Consider the following 20,355-nt stretch of genomic DNA (forward strand, 5'->3'; position numbering starts at 1 on the left):
GCGAAAGTTGAATTAAAAAACAAGTTGGAGTTATTACTTCTTCTACCATTCTTTGACTAAATAATGTAGACAACTTTTCTAGCTGCTTGAATTAGGCCCAAATTTGATTGCTATCAAAAGCTAGATACCAAATCCTAGGTTGGGGAAATGATTATAATAGGAGCAACAATTTAAGTACAATAAAAACAACTTTAAAGAAGTGAAAAAATAGTAAGTTTGGTTCTTTTGTCATCTTACTTTATTCTTAAATAGTTTACCAAGTTCAATCCTACAATAATTCATACATTCATTCAATCATCAAGGACTATTTCAGGTAAGGGTCCTTTAGGTAAGGCCATACTTCGTGTCATAGTTATATATAGACTTTGCCATTAGATAGCTAAATAAAGTCGGCAGCAAAATAAAAAGGAGTCTTCTTCAATTAAAAATCTTTTTACTTAGTTTTTATACAAGCAAAGTTCTATAATAAAATTCAAACTAACAACCAGGACCCTATAAATCATCTAATGTCTATCATACCTCTGAGTGGGTCTTCAAAAAAAACCAAACCATTAAATAAATGAATGAACAGATTTAGAAAGTCAGTACCACTTCACAGAATCAAGATTCCCTCCAAAAAATTTTTAGATATAAGAACAATTATGTATTTAACTAAATATTCACTAACATATTTACTCAACCCCTCCCAAAAGAGATGTATACTATCATGAAATACATAAATGGGGAAATGTAAAAGTACAAAAATTATGAACATGCTGCAGAAAAATAGAATTTTCTTACCCAAAGATGATTTTACAATCGATTTAATTCCTGCATAAACCAATGATCCTTTGTTGCCTGGAGATTTCTGGTCCGTATCTTCTGTATACTGCTTCATGAGTATTTAAATGCATAGGAAATACTAGTAATGATACATAATAAAATATTTCAAAGCTAAATTTATTTTGATTTGAAGCCAATTCATAATAGGCGTCAGTGCAAGTAAGGTGTTTCCACTCTATTGTAGAGCTATACTTTCTTCCGCCTACACAATCTGCAAAGCAGTATTTCAAGTTCAACAGTTTACCTTGTAATTTTAGTTTTATGTAACTTGTATTTGCATATAAAAGACTGAATATATTTATAGACTGACCTTTCAGCAAACTTCAAGAACATTTCTACCTGATTCATCTAAAAATTTACAATACAAAGGATATAGTGCAGAGTATACCACAATGACTTGAGCTGTGGATCTTCATTTCCAGCTAAAATATGATTTCTCCACACCTGTTCTGTATCAAGTCCGTACCTTGATAAAGCCCGAAGGCGCATCTTCGTTGCTATATCTTTTTCTAATGAATTATCATTTTCTTCTTCTGCACATTCATACAAATGACGACCACAAGCCCACATTAAAGACGTGATTGGGCTCCAAGCAAGAGATATCCTTTCAAAAACAGTGAAGTCAGACATTGTTCGGTTGGGAGTTACAACTATCATTCGATTTTGACTTGTTGGATGCCAAGCAAAGGAAGCAATGTAATTGTCACAAGGTTGAACACTTCTCTCAATTATTGTGGGTTCAGTTTCATCCCCAATGGGAGTGGGTGTGTGCTGCATATCATATAATCTAATAATATTACTATCCCTTGTTAAAGTAGCAAGCAGACCAGTCCTAGTTGGACACCATGCTACTTTTGTTAAGGGTTTTGGTTGCTCAGTCAAAGTCAAAACTGGCTTCTCAAACTTCCTAAGATCCCATATTGCAACCTGACCTTCATAGAAGGAAGCGACACGATCGTGGAAGTATGGGTCTACTGTCACCCCCTGAACAGCTTTTGTATTTACAAACATTTTTTGGCTTGTATTCCGAAGATCAAATATTGCTAGGTTACGATGCATACCAGCAAGGAGAAGTTTCTGGTCCCGTGGAAGCCAACAGAGAGAGAGACAAGCATCATTCTGTCCTAATTCATATAGTGGTTTTGTTACTAATAATGTTGTTTCTGTTTCACCTGCTGAAAGTCTCACTTTCTCCATGGGGACTATATCGGGAGTATATTTGCTGCAGATATCCCAGATCAGCACTGAAAAATCAGCTCTATGTTTATCTAGACCAGCAGCAAGCCAGTTACTATCCAATGGATTCCATGCAAGAGTATTGCATTGTCGTGCATGTTTTGGAACAAATTCTTTTCCTATCAAATCTTTGAACTTTGAGTTGTGATCTTGACCAAGACTTGTAAGTACAACTCGACCATTTGCTTGTCCAACTGCTAGGAGGCATTCAGGATCATGACTGAGATACCAGGCAACACATTTCATATAGGGTGTATCTGAATTTATTGAAAGTAATGTAGCTGCAGAATCTTCAGATAAACGTAAAGATCCAGCTTTGAGTTCTGAATTCACAGTAGATTCCACATGATAAAGGCTCAGTTCTGAGTCACATACAACAAATCTATCAACTTGGTGTGGCGCCCACAATATATCGGGTTTGGTACCACTCATGTTTATTGATGTGCTCAAAGTGTCCAGTTAGGTCCATTCATTGAGTATCTGTTTAAAAATGAAAGGTTTAAAATGTTAACAAGATATAATTCAGAAAGTCAAGAAACTATCTATACAGGTATTGTTTTTCAATATATTTACTTTTTTTCCCCTATCTGCTATGAATTCAAGACAATATTTATTGACAAAAAAGGAAAAAGAAGAACTTCTTCCAAGAAGATGAGCTGGTAAAAATCTGAGAACTCATTCTGGCTTTATCTCCCCTGATCAATTATTTTAATTACACTGTTACTACTACCTTCAATTTAATCTTAGGGTTAAAATAACTTCAGTGTGCAAATTATATCATCCATTTGAGGGGGATAAAATTTTAAAGAATTATGAATCACGTTCCTAAGCAATAGTTTAGAGCACTACTAACCCTTTGAACTTTCTGCAACGACAGAAATGTTCTACGTATGTACTGTCCAATATGGTAGCTAGTAGCTACGTGTGAGCCACTGAGCCCAGGAAATAAGACTAGTACAAATTTTAAATTGTATTTAATTTTCATTAATTTTAATACAAATAACCATATGTGGCCACCATGATGCAGATTTAAAGTGCAATGTAAGACAAGAGGCCTGCACATCAACTTCCAACAATAAGCAGCAGCCCTGTGGCAGAATAAACACTGGAATGCCTCCAGCAGAGTTGAGTTCTTTTTCTAGCTCTGGCATATACATTAGCTGTGAGCCATGTAAAGGCCTTTGTGTTTGGGGGGTCTTTTGTTTTCTCACCTATACAACATAAAAGTTGGTTTAGATTAGGGTTTCTTAAAATTTAGCCATGTAGGTACCACCTGTGTGGTTATTTAATATGTATTTTTATTTAAATTGACTCATTTTTAAAATCTAAAAATTTATTTTCACCTCATAATAAGGTCCATGAATTATAGGTATGATGTGCTAGGTATATTTTTTTCTAACACATGTTAAAATAAATATATAACTATTAAAAAATGTTTGACTGTGTTTTATCTAAAACCATCCTGTTAATGACCAGTGGTATACACACTGCACTTTGGGAAACTCAAGTAAGTCATTAGAGGCACTTTCAATTTTTAATTCTATAAACTTTAAGTATCAAAAAGAGATTTTTGAAAAGATATCATAGGTGCTTAAGAAAGAACTAAAAACAGCTATGTTAAAAATGATACTTTAATAATAAAAGTCACTTACAAAAATGTCTGCTTCTAACCAAATCTGGCTAAAGCAAATTATTGTCTGGATTAAAAATGAACAAAGATACTTACAATCTTCATGGCAATTGGTATCTGTACAACTGTGTTGTCAGTTCTTACTCTTGCTTTACTTTTTTATTTTGTGAAAGTTTCAGTCAAGAAATCTCAGTCTAGAATTTCAGTAGACACATAAAATTTAGATGACTGGGAAAAAAACCTTTGATTCTAACACTGGCTTATTTCCTTCCTTAACAGATATGAAGCTCAAGAACAATCATTTCAATTACATTCTTATCAGCATCCTCAATTTCTTCACTTCTGTGCCACTTCGGATTTGCCTTCCCAACCATAGATCAACCTAATTATTTACTGTCTTCTTTCCTCCACTGAGGCTGCCGAGAGCCACGGCTCTGCAGACTGACGCCATAAGAAATTAAGGTATACAACATGCCTGGTCTATGGTGCTTGTTCAGCAATTGGTTTATTCACCTTTCTACTCTGGCTTTATGAAATTCCTCTTTATATAATATCACAGTGATCTTTTCAAAAATACTAACTTACGCAGGTTATTCAACCCCTGCTTAAAACCCTGCAATGGTTTCTAACTGCTCTTAGTATAGAGTTGCAAATCTTCGATATAACTTATAAAACCCTACATACTTTGGCTTTTATCTACTGTGCCAGCCTCAAGACACACAATTCTCCTCCCTGCGTTCTAGTTACTTTGGGTTTCTAAAATGTAAACCACCTCTCCATTGCCTTTGTAAATGCTATTCCCCTTGGCTGGAGCATTCTTCCTTCCCTTCTTGACTATATTAACATCTGGTCAAGCTTGACATCACCGTCCTCTATCCCTCCCAAGTCTACATCAGGTTACTTAGATACTCTGGTTAAAATCACCCTATCTCTTCCACTGGATTATAAGCTCCAATAGAGCAGGTAAAGTTATCTTTTGCTCTCCATTTGTACCTCTAGTACCCAGCACAGTACTGGGCCCTTAAAAATTATTTGTTAGATGAATGCATTGGTTAAATCCTTCCTCTGATACTCATCACTGCTATCTCCAAGCTTTACCAGTCTCCTCATGCTGCCACCCATTACCCTTCAAATAGAGGCTGGCTCCAGCCAATAGCAAAGTGCCCACTTCATAACTGGTTCGACTGAAGGGTAAGAACCCACAGTAAGCCACCCTAAGAGAGGATCACTCTAATACAGTCTTTCATTTAGTCTGTAAATATTTATTGGGCATCTTCTATGTTCTAGACACTGTTCTAAATGCTGTGAACACAATAGTGAACAGGGACAGGTAAGGTCTCCCAATGCTCATAGGCTGAAGACTTAATCCCTCAGGTGACTGTACTGGAGATAGAGCCTTGATAGAGGTGATTAAGATTAAATGTAGTTGTAAGGGTGGAGTCCTGATCTAACTGTTGCCCTTATAAGAGGAAGAGATACCTAAACTCTCTACCCACCATATGAAGACACAGCAGGAAGACAGCTATCTGCAGACAGGAAGAGAGCTCCTACTAGACCTGGATCATGCTCGTAACCTGATCTCAGACTTCTGGTCTCCAGAACTATGAAAAAGTTATTTCTATTGTTTAAGCCACTCAGTCTACAGTATTTTGTTATGGCAGCCTAAAAAGACTGCTGCAGTTATGTCCAATCTTAAAGAGAATTTAAAAATTTAAGAATGAGAAGGAAGAGAGGCACCTCATATAATAATAACTAAAATAACAAAAAGAAGGAACAACTGTCAAGTAATGGTTCGTACTCTTACCCTCACAAACAGAGGAAACCTCTAAATTGGAGGTATCCTGAGATCTGGCCCATCTTACTATCTCACTGAAAAGATAAGTGCTTAGACAAGCACACTTTTTATCCAGGCTTCTATCCCACAACCATATTCTACATGAATGTTACATGGTAAGAAAACTTAGTGCCACATGGAAAAACCCATCTTAAAAAACAGGAAGTTACTATCTGATTTACATGACACTCAGTGGAGAATCACCAGCATTTCTTTGATGTTATGCATGTAAAATACTTATATTATCATCCACAAAATCGGATCACAGTAACTCACAGAATCAAAGAACTTGAGAGTGACAAGTAAACCGTTCTCACTGCAGATAACAGTAAAGAGCAGAGGTTTCAGTTCTTGTCCAACACTTCCCCACTCCCATTCTGGATTACTGCATAGAGAAAAAATCAGCTACATCATGGCAGGGCCCAACCCAAACTGAAAATACAAGTCCCCTGGTTCAAAAAGTAAGGTGACAGGAGAACATTAAACCAAGTACCAGGCCTTCTCAACGATGGGCCTTGTGTGACTGCACAGGGTGAGTACCATGAAGCTGGCCCCAAACAGAAAAGGACATCTACAAGCACCCTTTTAAAAAATGTACTTCTTTATAATCATACACACAATATAGATGGAATCTGGCTCATGAATAAGCTCACTAGGAATATGGTGGAGAACAAAGAAAACGGAACCTGGAGTCAGAAGACCTCCAGCAACTCACCAGCTAGACCCTCACAAGTCTCTTAATACTCCCAAGACTACAAAATGGAGACAGAACCTAGCCTCTCCATCTTGCAAAGTTGTGACAATCAAATTGAGTTCTTCACTATGACTTCCTTAAACATCCTTGGAATTTAATGTTTTATGTGTTGTAAACATTGAAAAATTGGGGGTGTCAGGTGTAGAATCTGCAATAATTACCGCTTATGTTTAGATCCTCACCTTCAAGTTTAACAAGTGCTCACTTCCCATCAATGGTGTCGGTGGAAAGGAAACCTATGTTGAGTCTGTGCTCCTCACCAGAAGATCTGTGACAGCAATGTCCAACAAAAATACAGTGTAAGCCATATGAATTTTCAAGTAACCACAATGAAAAAAAGATTAAATTAAACGTTTTATTTAACCCAATATATATCAAAAAAGTTATCCTTTTCAATATGTAATCAATGTAAAAACTGAGATTTTTTAAAACTTTGTTTTGGTAGGTCTTGCAAATCCAACGTGTATTTCACACTAACAGCACATTTCAACCTCACGTGGCTACTGGCCTGTGGAGATCTATAACACTAAGCGTACAAGGCAGCCAATCACCATTTCACGTCCTTTTCGTTTTGTTTTTTTTTTTTTTGTTGTCGTTGTCGTTGTGTTCTACTTTTCTCACCAGGACCGATAACAACAGTAGCAGTTTCAAGAAATTCCCACCATCACTATCTTCAAGGAGATATCAATACTTAAAAGTTATACAAAAGGCCTGAACAGGGCATTACTTGCTAGGCGTTTGAGCGAGGCTCCTGACATACTTGAGAGGTTTTAACCTCCTGTGGAATTTTCATTACTCCCACATGCAGAGAACAGCGCTAACCGGTGACAGGCCCTTTAAGAAGTATCTGATAAGAGTACAACCCGCGCAGAGCTTGTTGCTATTCAGGGTGAACCAGGAATCGGAGGGCGACTCCCACGCTCCAGACACCAGCCTGAGACTCCGATCCAAGGACGCAGTTCCGCGCAAACCCGCCGAGACCACGGCTGCAGCGCGGCCTCAGCGCCTGGGCAGAAGTCCCCGCGCGCCCTCCGGCCGCCCACCGCTCCGAGGCTCCCTCAGAAGCCCCGCGCGGTTACCGCAGAGCGGAGCCCGACTGCCTGCGCCCCGGCTTTGAGGAAGCTCCGGGGTCCGCCCCCCGCCAGGCGTCTCAACTGTGCTCTTGAGCCCTTGACTCTGGCTTCCCTTTCAGGAGAGCGGAGACGCGGCCCGGGCCGCACTCACCGACCTGGGGAGGTAGCGCGGCCGCCGCACAGCAGCTTCCGCCCTCCTGTCCCGGGAGTCCAGACTCGAGCAAGATGGCGGCGCGGCCAGTAACTTGGGTACACCCAATCGTGGTCCACGACCCCGCCGCTGCGCCTCCACGACGCGCCGCCGCGCCTCAGGCTCCGAAGCGGGTTGTTTCCGTGCCCGCCAGCCACGCCCCTTCGCGGGCCTGGGAATCGCACCTCCCCGGGGCGGGGCCAATGCCCGGGAGGCTCCGCCCCCTAGGCTCCCTCAGGCCCCGCCCCTGGAGCAGTGGGCTGGATCCCAGGCAGGCTGACCTGAGGGTCTTCCCAAATCCGCCTTACAGTTTCCAGCACTTCAAACGCTTTAGTTCGTTTGATCAGTTTAAATTTTAATTAAAAATGTGCGGCCACCGATGTAATAGAAAAGCCAAGGTATTTGGTTCACGATGTATTCACTCATTTTCTCATTCCACAAACTCGTCTGGTGTGCCTCTGGGGACACTGGAGTGAACGGAAAAGGCCTAGTCCCAGCAGGAAGCAGGCAATTAGGGTGATGCCTCTCTGGACTAATACAGTGATCCGCAGGAGGGGCGCCCCCTTAGTTCTGGGGAGTCAGGAACGCGTCCTTGGGAGTCTCCAGGTTGAGATATGGAAGACGAGTATGGGACTAGCTGGGAAAGGGAGAAGAACAGAGAGAGCCGGAAGAGAAGAGCCTTCTTCGGTGAAGCCAGTGCAGGGCCAGGAGGGAGGGCATAGCAGTCGGGAGCAGCAGAGTATGGATGAGTGAGCCAAGGAAGTGGGGAGAGATTAAGATGCTGTAACAGAAGTGCATTTGGAAACCAGGTGAATTTAGATGGACTTCTTCCTACAGGCATTGGTGAAAGTTATTGCAAGTGTTTAACCAGGCGAGTGGAGTGCTCTGTTTCGGGGAGAAAAGGGAAAGGCATAGGGTAAGTGTCCGAATGCGAGGTGATGGTAACCCACACTACCAGTAGTGTGGAGAGTGGGGATGGAGAAAATCCTGTGGCCTGTGGGATATTTAGCAGGTGGGATGAGTGACTAAGTGAGTGAGGGAACAAGAGGACTAGATTTCTGGCTCCCATAATTGAGGGAATGGTGCCACGCAGGTGTTACTAATCTGACACAGAGGCTTTCTTCAGAGGCCTGGCAATCTTTGCTTGTCCTATTCATGCTTAAGAATGGGTGGTGTTGGGCTTTTGATGACTGATGTAATGAGCTTAGTCGTGATAGCCTTTGAAGCAGATCGTTTTGGGAAGAGGATGAGTTTGGGGAGAGTGTTGCCTGTGGAGGTCTCAGGCTCCTTTTCACCTGGCCATTGAGAAGTGGAGGCTGAAGACAGGGCAGTATGACTGAAGGCAGACACCACAGGGTCCATCACTTCAAACGTTATCTTGCCAAACTTCTCAGTGGTTTTGGTTCTGGCCCCAAATCCCCACATGCAACCTCAGGTCAATCCAAGTTGCTTCCCTGTCCACTCCTACCATACATCCCCCTCATGCTCAGAAGATGACTTGACTTCCTACTTTAGAAAGAAAACTGAAACTATTACGTTGGAATTCCCAAAGGCCCTACTATTTTATTTTTCCATATCCCAGCATCTTCCTTCACACCATTTTTACCTTCTTCTACCTGACGTAGATGAAGAGAGCCCTCTGAGTTTCTCCTTGTCTGGTACCTTACGCCATCAATTTTCTCCTCTTCCATGTGTCTTCAACCTCTCCACTTGTACTCCTTCTGTAACTTCAACATATGTTCAAGCCACTCCCACTTTTCTCCTCAAAGGTGAGGACCATGTTCTCTCTCTCTAACCCTACATTCTCCTGTCTTCCTTGAATTCACTCCACTCTACCAAGACCGTTCTTTACTTACCTATTGTTATCTTCCCTTTCTAGACAGTATGTGCCATGTCACCAACTTTCATTCTGTTATACCTGCGCCCTCAAGTGTTGGCAACGTGCCTGGTGACCCAGTTAGAGATGACAATTCCTTGGCCTTCCTTTTAACTTGTTTGGCTATAGAGCAAAGTTGTGACCAGTGGCATATGAGTAGACCTAGATTATGTCCCTTAAAAGAGAAGCCGCGAAGGGGAAAAAAAAAAAAAAAGAGAAGCCGCTTACCATCCACTTCCTTTTTCCTTTCCTGCTGTCTGGAAAATGGCAAAAAGAAATACAGACCAGAGGTGGAAGCCATGTATTATATTAAGGAAGGCAAAACTGCCCCATTAGTCTAAGTATGAGGCTAATTCAGGGAGCTGAGGTACCTCCTTTAGATCAACCACAGCCTTCAGGACAATTACATAGGAGATAATAAACTGTGCTCTTTTAAAAATGACTACTTGTTTGGACCTGTTTGTCATAGTGGCTTAGCCTATTCCCTAACTAATATGCAGGACTTTGTCTGCTTTAATCTCTGATAAATCTCCAGGGCCTAAAAGAGTGAATAGTACAGAGCATCTGCACAATAAAAATTTGTTGAATAAATCCTAAAACAATTCTTCTCTACTCTATACTCCCCTCCAGCTAATATCCTTTTTATCACATCTAACCTTTTGGGAAAGTGTATTCTTCTCATGTTTCTGCCACTTCCTTGCACTTCAAAGTCCCAAAGGAATAAGTGGCACTTTTTTCATTCTACTTGGAAACTGATTCCCCTTCTCCACTAACCTGTGTTTCTTGTGAGTAAAACTGGGGGGGGGGGGGGGGGGGCGGGGGGGGGAAGCTGCTTGCCATTCACATCCTCTTCTCCCTTCCTACTGTCTGGAAGATGGCAGGCAGCATTTTCCTGTGGGTAGTGAACTTTTAGTATAGAACTTTGGATTTCCTTTACTTCCCATCATGCAATATACGTTTAAAAATATTTACTGAGTGGTAGAATGCATTGTATTTGTTGGAAGATTACACTGTATCAGAGAATTTAACAGGCTAGTCAGAAATCACACTAGTCGTCTTTATCAAACAATGCATTTTGTAATGGATGACAGAGTTGCTCAAGTTCAGTTTCAGCATGTTTTGTTTGTTTGCTTTTGTTTTTAACTTAAACTTTTGAGTCCCTGACAGAATGTTGTTCTTTTTAAGCTCCTTCATTTATGTTGTGGTGATCCAGGAGAGGAATTTTTTGTTGTGGTTTTAAACCAATAAAGGACAGCAGTTGAAGAACTACTAATGTCCTTCCTATGACTGCTGCTCTCCCCAGCAATTCAGTTACTACTGGAACATTCTGTGGACCGTGTGACTGGCTAATACCAGCTCCCTTTACTTCCACATGTATAAAATCGGTCCTTACCTGAGAGCAAGTTTTACTCTTAGACATCAAGAGGAAATTTTTTCTCTATAAACATGTGACATAGCTTACTTAATCTGTTTACAAAGGTTGAAGATGAAAAGATCTGACATTTTAAAATAATGCTTTTCAAAATATTCTAGCATACTTAATTTATAAATTAATGCATTTATTCAAATGTTTTTGGGATCACATTTAACATTGTCGTAATAAACTTACTTAGCTGTCAAGGTTATGATTTTTAATACATTTCTAACATTTAAATTGTAAATAAACTCTTGCTTGCATCACACTAAATATATCCAACAAAATTTAAATACCTTAATGAGAGTTTCTCACTATCTTTCATTTAAAATTTTTGTGAATGATCTATTCTTTAGTTGTAGAAATTATATTAGGAAATTCTATCTTATTCCATTTTTTCTTCTTGGACTTGTATTTCCATCCTACTTTCTCCCACTGGACCGCTTGTTTGATAACAAACAATTATAGAGCATATACTATGTGCCAGATACCTTACAAGACAGACTCACTTAACATTCTGTCTAAGGCTGAGTACCCTGAGAACCATATTCCAGGATGGAGGTTAGGATATAGGATACTTATTAGGGAATGTTTTTGGGATCAACACCTGCCAAAGGGGGGAGAAAGATGCAGTATTGAGCATATGAGAAAATGAGTTGTGATTCAACAGCAAATTCAGCCAATTCATGGACAATTTTAGAACTGGACTGGCCCTTCAGAGATGTCTTGAGTTGGGACAAAGGACCGAGGCCTTTATACTGCCCACTCATATGGGCATGTCATTGATGTGAGCTGTCCCTGGAAGGAAGCCTGCTTTCCTGGAATTAATTCTTTACACAATCACCAGAGTGATTTTTCTAATAGGAAAATGTGGTCATGTCACTCCTCTGCTTAAAATCGTTCAGTGCCTCCTCATTGCTTTCAAGATAAATTCCAAGCCTTCTAACATGGCACAAAAGAAGCCCCTACTTATCCTCTGCTGCCTGCATGTCCAAGCTCCGTGTCTCAGTCTGGGCTGGGGGCCTTCTTTGCAGGTCTTTTTTATAGAGAGTATCACACTGCATCACCATCCTTTTTTGTTTAATATTCTGTTATGAAAATTTTCAGATATGCAGAAAAGCTGGCAGAATGGTACAACAAACCTGCCACCCACCACCTAGATTCTGCAATTAATATTTGGAAAATAATTGACATATTTTCTCTATCATATATATGTTCACCTATCCAGCCTGCTATCTACTTTCTGTTTTTTATGATGCCTTGCAGAGTAAGTTGTAGACACCAGTACAATGTGCTCCCTAACACTTCAGCATGGTATCATTAACCACAGTTTGATATTGGATTACTTAAAAAGATTTTTTGGTAAAATTTGCCATTGCCTTTTATTTGCCTATCTCTTCCACTGGCATGAAGAGACTGGGTCTTATTTGTTTTCTACCCAATGCCTCCATATAGTAGAAAAAATAATGCTTGTTGAATGAATGGATTTTAGATTTCATCAGTTGTTACTTAGTTTCTATATTTAAATAAAAAAGCAGTTTGTCACTCCTTTGATTTATCTCGTTATTCCCCTACCCTGAAAATTTGCAGAAAGCAAGTTGTATCAGAGGCAATTAAGAATTTTAATTTGTTAATAGGCAAGTGACTCTCACATCATGTCTTTCTACAAAGCCCCACAAGGTGGTGCCCAAATATCTTTTTTCAAACAATAGTCCCTCAATACCCACTGTCCTCACTGATTTGTGTTAGTATTTGGCATTTCTGAATTTGGTCAATTAACATAATAGAAAATATATACTTAAGTAAATGTTATTTACATTAAATATAATTACACATGTGTGAAATTTCAGAAACTTCATCCCTGGGTAATTTACCTTTAGTACAGAAGTTAAAAGGATAGAAGAAGCAGACTATTGTCCAGGAAGAGCTATGTAATTTAGATGTGACTCAGAAAAACAAATGATTCTATTGCCTTAATTAATAACAATTTTGTGTAAACCAGAGTTGTAATGGGTTAACATAATGTGAGATAATAAGTTACTTAATATTCTTACAACACTTTTGTTCCAGGAATTTGATAGAGTTATTTTAAAAACTTTTTTTGTTGTTGGATATTCTTATTAAACCTCAGATGGACTGACCAGAAACTCAAATGGCTGTTGAGTTTCTGAAACTTATTCTTGAAAATAATATTTACCTATATTACAGGCTGCGTTTTGATCAGGTATCAATGACATGTACCACAGGTCACAAATCCGTGTAATAATACCCAGCTACTCAGGCAAACCTACCCAAACCTGGAGGAGAAAGTTCTTCAAATCAGGGTTCTAAGACCTTAAGATTTATACAGTGAGATGTGAGACTCAGTGCATGATGGAGTTTAGTCCAAGGTAACTTGTCCTGCGCCATTTGCCACTAAAATAAAATCCATGTTTTTCAAACATAATTGTTGGCCCTAGGCCAGCCTCCTTTTCCTCCTGCTCTGGCACCGGCCTGGATGGTGCAAAGGCTTAGAAACTTCCTGGGGTATTTAGGGTACTGAAAGTTGGCTAACGGACTCAGAAACATCTAACTTTATTCCCTCATCCACTCATGGTATGACCTTTGGGTGGGCTACAACTTCTGTCCTCTATATTGTCATCTGTGAAATGGATAAAACAAATACAAGTGGTCTCTGTTTCCTTTCTATTTTGAGATTCAGTGTATCATTTGTCCCCAGTACAAGGAAAGGTCAAATAACATCTAGTGGGCAATCAAAGAATTCACTAAGATACAGTACAATACTTTCTAATACCTGAAAGTAAAATCAACTGAATGAAAAATAGAAAATATTTTCCCCATTAAAAGTAGAACTTGGCCAAAGCTTAACTAGATCTAACATTTCTCTTTAAGTGGACCCTACATGGAAAACTTATGACTGTTCTATCCACTGACTGAAAAGAATAATTTTTAAAAAATCAAATATTCAAACTTATGATAGAACAATACCTACCCACTTTCAGATCTTTCTTAGAAAGAAAAATTGTAGCCCTGGCTGCTGTGGCTCAGTGGATTGAGCATGGGCCTGCGAGCCAAGTGTTGCTGGTTCGATTCCCAGCCAGGGCACATGATTAGGTTGCACCTCAGGTCCCCAGTTGGGGGTGTGAGTGAGAGGCAACCACACAGTGATGTTTCTCTCCCTTTCTTTCTCCTTTCCCTTCTCTCTAGAAATAAAACAAACAAACAAATAAATAAATTATTTAAAAAAAAAAAAAAAAGAAAGAAAAATTGTAAATTTTTCCAGAGAGCACTCTGGTTTTTTTTCTTTGTTCTGGTATAAAATAATTTGCTCTTATTAAAGAATAAATAACAGAATAAGAAAACATCAATTGTGAAGGAAAATTTTAGAGAAAGATTTTAATAGTCCTAAGATTGGTACAATGGGAATATGCTATCACTGTGATTTAGGTCACTATGTGACACAATTTTTCAAGCTGGGGACCAAATGACAAATAATGAAGCAAGATATATCAGGAAGTAAACCATACAAAAAACAACTGAGTAGAGGAAATGTAGAAAAGTCAACTCAATGAAAATTTGGTGAGGTGAGGGACATTGGAGTCACGCTGCTCCGGACTTAAGCAATGCCACATTTTCTACTTTTGATTACCAATGATAATTTTCACTTCCTTGTCTTTGAATACTTTTAATTTGTTCCTAAGTTGATAAATAAGCCTACCATTTTGGCATTTCTTTAAGTTCCTGAAGAATGACATGAGAGAATAGCCAAGTCATACTCTTGGATCCAAGAAGTATAATACATCTCAGAAACTCGAGAGCTTTGGGGCAAATGTTACAAATTCTATTACACCAAGGGGACCTCTAATTTCTTCAAACTGTGTAAGAAGGTCATTGATTTCTTTCTTCTTAGTTGATAATGTTCTTTTCTATTCTGGATAGTCAGTATGAAGGTGGGTGAAGTTGGGAGAAGATTGTGCAACACTTCACTAAACCTTGATCTCAGTCCAGGTATAACTGTGATACAGGCTTGAGCTGATATGTTACTAGCCATTTTTGTGTGTTTCTATAACCTCATGCAGATAAAACCTTCTGATATTTACAAATTATTCCAGACTTTGATTCCTTTTCAATGATCCTAAAACCCCAGAACACCATCACTACCGAAACAGAGATCTTGGCACCAGGACCAAAACAAAGCCAACATAGATTCTACCTGGACAGAGTATTAAATGTTTTGAAAAACTTGAAAAATATTTGCTGTCTAGCAGTGCTCTGGAGGAGAGCAATCTGTTGTATCCTGGTTCTCAAGTGATTGAGGAACACTAAAAAATTACCTCTAAGAATCACTCATTCAACAAGTATTTCTTAAGAACAATTAACAAGAGGAAGGCTTTAGTCCATTTCTTCTCTCCAGGAGTTACCTGTTTGCTTCTTAGAGGTATTCTTCTTCTTCAAGTTGTTAACCTACCTCAAGAAAAATAGAGCTGGCCTGAAAAAGTCACTTCCTTACCCCAAGATTCTTGTTTCACAAAAGGGAAAAGTGTGGCTAACATCCACAGGCTATTTAAAGTATGCATGTGTAAATATATAAAGATCTATGTTTGCTTCCTGGGACATCCCCTTGATACTTCTGCAATACACCCCCTGTTTCTTTTTTCTCTTACCAAAGCCCCGCAAGACTCCCCCAGTTCCTCAAGAACTGCTTTGTGGTGAGGAGACAATGGAAGCACAAACATTCACCTGGACACTCCATGGAATGATGTGATAGTTGTTACCAGTGAGTCTCATGGTCAGATAGTTCTGAATTAGGATCCCATTCTGGCATTCTCTAGTATTAGTATAACAGTGGGCAAGTGACTGAATTCCACTCTGCCTCAGCATCCTCATCTGCAAAATGTGGATTCTTAGAGTACTTATTATAGGTAGGTGGTTGTGCTTTTGGCAAGCTAAATGCCATAATGTGTGTGAAGCACTAAGTACCCAGTTTGGTGAAGTGTTCACAAAGCGGACACTATTATTGTTACAATAAGCAGATGCATAAATGCTGAAATGTATTCCTAAGAAAGCTGATTTAAAACAATTATAACATGAACAGTTATATTGCTTTCTCGGGTCCTCTTTCTGTTCTCGGTCTCTGAGGCAGTCCATAGAGAAGCCACCCTGATAGTTGTCTAGGGGTTAAGTGGTCTCTTGGCTGTGTGCTTTGTACTGATAAACAACTTAGTAAGGGCTGTAACTACAAGGTAGAAAATAGGGACAAAAAGAGAAAGGAATTACTACAGTGACCACATTTCCTGGACAGAGACCTCAAGATATTAACCCTGTAAACCTACCTCTTATGTTACAGTTTGAAAGGATCTTGATAAATAATTCAATCTACTGCCTCACTTCATTAGTGGGAAACTGAAGTCCCTATGTTAGAGACAAACCAAGGACTAAATTTAGATCACACTTTCACTATATATTATGGAAACCTTTTATTATGAAAACTTTCAAAAATCACAGATGTAGAAAGACTAAGATAATGAGCTTCTATATACTCATCATTCAGCTTCAACAATTATGAACCCATTGCCTCTCTTGAAAAACCAGTTTTGCATCTGAATCTGGAGTCATTTATACTCTTTCACAGAGCTGTTTAAAACCAACCTCTGGCAGAGCACATACTCCAGGCAAAGGAATGTAAAAATAGAAAGTGAAGAACATAGCATGAGAAACAAAAGCAGATTGTCAATAAATGCCTAAAATATTTAAAAAAATAAAATTCCTCAAGTTGTTTTTAAAACAGTCTGGAAAACACAGACTTGTTCCAAAAGGACATTGCTCCTTTAAATTACTTACTGATCCCACCCAAATTTTGCACCCTGGCCAAATACCTGACCACTCTTGCTTTAACTTAGTTTAATAAACATGAATGAAAGATTGCAAAAGATCCAAAGCCAAGGCAATTTATATTTCCCACAGAACAGAGAAATATCCAATAGCCAATTCAATCCCCAGCGATGGTTTTTGCTGTTGGCATTTCCTCAACCAGTCTTTAATTCCTGTTTGACACACTTTATAAGGTAAGACGTAACTGCTTTGTTTTAATCACTTGTAATCAGAGAGGACCATTGAGGAGCTGTGGAAGTCTAAATGGTTTATATACTAACTATGTGAAGAAAGTTTATAAAACATTTTTATTCACTGCTATTATTTTAAGTCAATTACTTGAAAAATATGAATAATTGTAGAATTTTAAAATGTAGAAATGTAAAATTTATTTTAAAATTATTTTTTAATTAATTTTTAACTTACAGTCTACTGCATAACACTACAATGATGTTAATATCTTTTGGTGGATCTTTCTCTTAATTTGGAACAAGTTTTTATAATTAAATATGAATTGCAAAATACTTTAAAACTTGGCCAGTTTGGTAATTTAAACCAAGTATTTTTCCTGTTATCTTCAGGTAGAAACAAATGAGATGCAATCACTGTGAGTAAAATTGGTAAGCTGTTGAAAGATAATTTCATTTATGAGCTTATCTTTAAAGTATCTTGGAGTTATTGATCCTGATATTCATCCAAAATAAATTTTAGGCAAAAATGTGGCAATTGGATAAAAATAATTATTATTTCTGAGTTTATAAAATGTAACCAATAGCAAACATAGAGATTTATATTCCTTTCATTTAACTAATGACATTTCCCCTGAAACCTATTTTACTTGTATGTGATATTTAAATGAGAGAAAGGTCAGAATTTATTTAAAGTTCAGGCAAAATAAGAATTGGTAAAAGTGATTAGAAATGGGTAGGAGCTTAAGATGCCAAACTAATAACAATTTCAGGAAGGCAGTAAGACATAAAAATAAAAGAAAGAAAAGTGGAAAGGTGTCAGCATGCCTCCTGGCTAATATCAGAAACAGAAAGGAATACCAAACTTTGGTTTGAGAGGGCTAAGTAAAAAAATGTTAGAGCAAATGATAATAAAATATGAGATATTGTGATTATAACTAAAGATTAAATTATGTTAGTGAACATTTTTATATACAGAGGTTCAGGTGGGAATTCATGATTATATGCCAAGAAAACTGTATGAGCAGGTGCTTAGTTTTGGAGAAATATAAGTCTTTACAGTATTTATAGCCAGCATTTTCAAAGCCCAGAATGAGGTCTACAAATGAGAAGAAAGTGGTTTTCTTCTCATGATCCTGCATGGTTATCACCTTCTTTAGGTTTCTGAAGAATCATCCTAATCATGTATCTTGTAAAATCTCTTTTGCTCTCAATGAAATTAAATTCTCAGTCTCCTATTTAAAGAACTCCCGAGAAGTTTCTTCTGGTATAGACTCAACAAAAAAGTCATATGTAATACCAGGGACGTGGAGTTACTCCTTTTGCCCCTAGGCAAATGCAATAGCAGCTGTGTTTTGCTACATAGTTTTATCCTTACTCTAATCTTCCAAATTAAACATGAACATCCTTTTGTATTCTTCTCCTTGGCTGGCAAGGAGATTATATCCAGAGGACTCTAAATGTCCTCTGTGTATTCTATTTCCTTAGCACACTTTTTGTTCTTTCTTTTAACACTCCCCTGTCTTCACATCTTACCATACCTGGTCTGGAGAGTAGTTGAGATTCAGTCAATTGCAGTACTTGCTAGCAGAGATCCTTGGCCATATTGGCATGAAGTCAGCTGAATAAACTTCCTGCTGGATGATGCTACTTGAGAAAGACTGTGGCATGGAACCATCCATTGGTTCATCCCGAACCCAACAGCTTTGCTTTCCTTTGGTGTTTCTCCATCTTGCAGGTATGAAATAAGTCAGTCACTCATCATTCTTTGCTGCTTTTGCATATATTTCTACCCCCTACTCAGAGCCTGGAAAAATCTTGCTCATGATTTCCCAGTTCCCATTCCCTGAAGGCAAAGTGCCAAAGAAGGAAAACGTGGTTCTTTTCCCAGAACTTCTAAAGTCAGTAAAGTTTAGGCAGGCAGACATTTCTAAACCATGCAGAACATTAGTCTTTCCTTACCAGGGAAGTGTGTGAATTTACAAGTCTTTTGGTGTATAGCTAGGCATACTGAGTGATGGAGATATGGCTGAAGATTTTAATACAGGATTGAATTTTTTATTGTTAATCTACCCAGAAAAATAGTTTTACAGGACTCTTCAGAAGGCGTGCTTCCTAATTTCAAGCCCTGTTTCTGTCCATTAGCTGGAAGAACAGTGTTGTTTAGCAAATCTATGTTTGTTCTCATATTCTTTTGATTTTTTTTGGATTTACAGTTGTGGTCCAGCTTGGAATTCTGGTGAAGACACGGTTTCCAAAAATAAGACTAGGAAAGAGAAATGAGGTTCTATGGAAACAGTAGGCAACTTAATTTTTTTCTTGAGTTCTGAACTGACTAAAGTTTTGCATGTAAATAATAAGACTGAAATTGTGGTGGTTCTCTACAGCCATGTAAAAATATTGGGATCATCAGAAATTAGTTATAACAAAAATGAGTGGAACAACCACTAACAGCCTGAATGTGGGAATGGCAAAGCAGACCCTATGCTTGAACTATAGTCACCGTATAGAATGGACTGAAATGTTTTAGATGGCTCTCCTGACTCCCTGCTTCCCATAATAAAATGGGAAATACAAACTACTTACATATAACTCTTTGATTTATAAAAATATTCACTAATAAATGTTAGTGCCATGATTTATTTGCATTAGAAACTTTAAAAATCTCAATGTGCATATTTTTCTATAAATATGAATAAAAAGTTTTTCTCCAGTCACATGCCAGTTTTCAGTTCTACTGGATTGGAATTAAAAATAGCAAACATTATATTTTATTAAAGTTTTTATAACTTGTCTTTCTATTAAAGGTGCTACAGGCAGATGACTTTTCACCATCTACCAAAATGTGGAACAGACATACTGTCTTTTATCTCCTGCTTTTGCCAGCTTTTATGAGTCAAACAATATATGGACAAAGAAAGAAAGGATCAAGGTCCAATTTACTTACAAGGAAAAATGACCTCCAGGGTAAAATAAAAATGTTTTGTTTTTGTTTTTAATGATTAGTTTTAGCCTTTTAAGACACTACTATGCATTTTTACCAATAGCTTTTGATGTAGATAGCAAACCACATACATATACATATATGTGACATTCTACTTTGATATGATTATATTATGACAATGATACACCTTATATACTTATATGGCTTACTTATAAAAACATCAGTGTTTTTAAAACACTTGTGCATTTATTATTTCACTTAAGTGTCATAGTCATCTTATAAAATAGTCCTGACAGAGATTGCCACTTTGATATAAAGAACTGAGGCCTAGAAAGGTTAAGTGGCACACTCAAGGCTGTAGGCAAATTAACTAGTAAGACAGACCTAAGATTCAATCTTAAATTTTCTGCTTTTAAGTTTCTTTCTCTCTTACTGTTGCTACAAAGTTATATATAGTCATTTTCTTCCTTAATTTCAAAAAGTTAAAAAATATTCTACAAAACAATATGCGGCCTCAACAATA

At 38.1% G+C, this 20,355-nt stretch overlaps 2 protein-coding genes across 7 annotated transcripts in view; one reads left to right on the forward strand and one right to left on the reverse strand.

Annotated features, from left to right (window-relative positions):
- Positions 1 to 20,355, reverse strand: part of MIOS (meiosis regulator for oocyte development) — a 180,423-nt gene that overhangs the window by 31,375 nt on the left and 128,693 nt on the right. The window contains exons 1-5 of one of the 6 annotated variants that reach the window (XM_090287201.1): positions 7,505 to 7,702; positions 6,459 to 6,544; positions 3,785 to 3,882; positions 1,197 to 2,538; positions 781 to 879 (exon numbers count right to left, since the gene is read on the reverse strand). In XM_090287201.1, coding sequence (XP_090143327.1) covers positions 781 to 879; positions 1,197 to 2,490 — 1,393 coding nt within the window. In that variant the 5' untranslated portion in view covers positions 2,491 to 2,538; positions 3,785 to 3,882; positions 6,459 to 6,544; positions 7,505 to 7,702. Of the gene's footprint in view, positions 1 to 780; positions 880 to 1,196; positions 2,539 to 3,784; positions 3,883 to 6,437; positions 6,545 to 7,500; positions 7,703 to 20,355 lie in introns of those variants that run through there. The other 5 variants (XM_090287199.1, XM_090287202.1, XM_090287200.1 and 2 more) reach the window with 5 other exon arrangements.
- Positions 16,792 to 20,355, forward strand: part of COL28A1 (collagen type XXVIII alpha 1 chain) — a 147,946-nt gene continuing 144,382 nt past the window's right edge. The window contains exons 1-2 of the mRNA XM_090287205.1: positions 16,792 to 16,894; positions 19,696 to 19,855. Of these exons, the coding sequence (XP_090143331.1) occupies positions 19,732 to 19,855 (124 nt within the window). The 5' untranslated portion in view covers positions 16,792 to 16,894; positions 19,696 to 19,731. The remainder of the gene's footprint in view (positions 16,895 to 19,695; positions 19,856 to 20,355) is intronic.

The sequence above is a fragment of the Furipterus horrens genome, unplaced genomic scaffold, assembly GCF_987537825.1.
Source record: "Furipterus horrens unplaced genomic scaffold, mFurHor1.1.pri manual_scaffold_9, whole genome shotgun sequence".
In the NCBI taxonomy this organism is placed as follows: Eukaryota; Metazoa; Chordata; class Mammalia; order Chiroptera; family Furipteridae; genus Furipterus; species Furipterus horrens.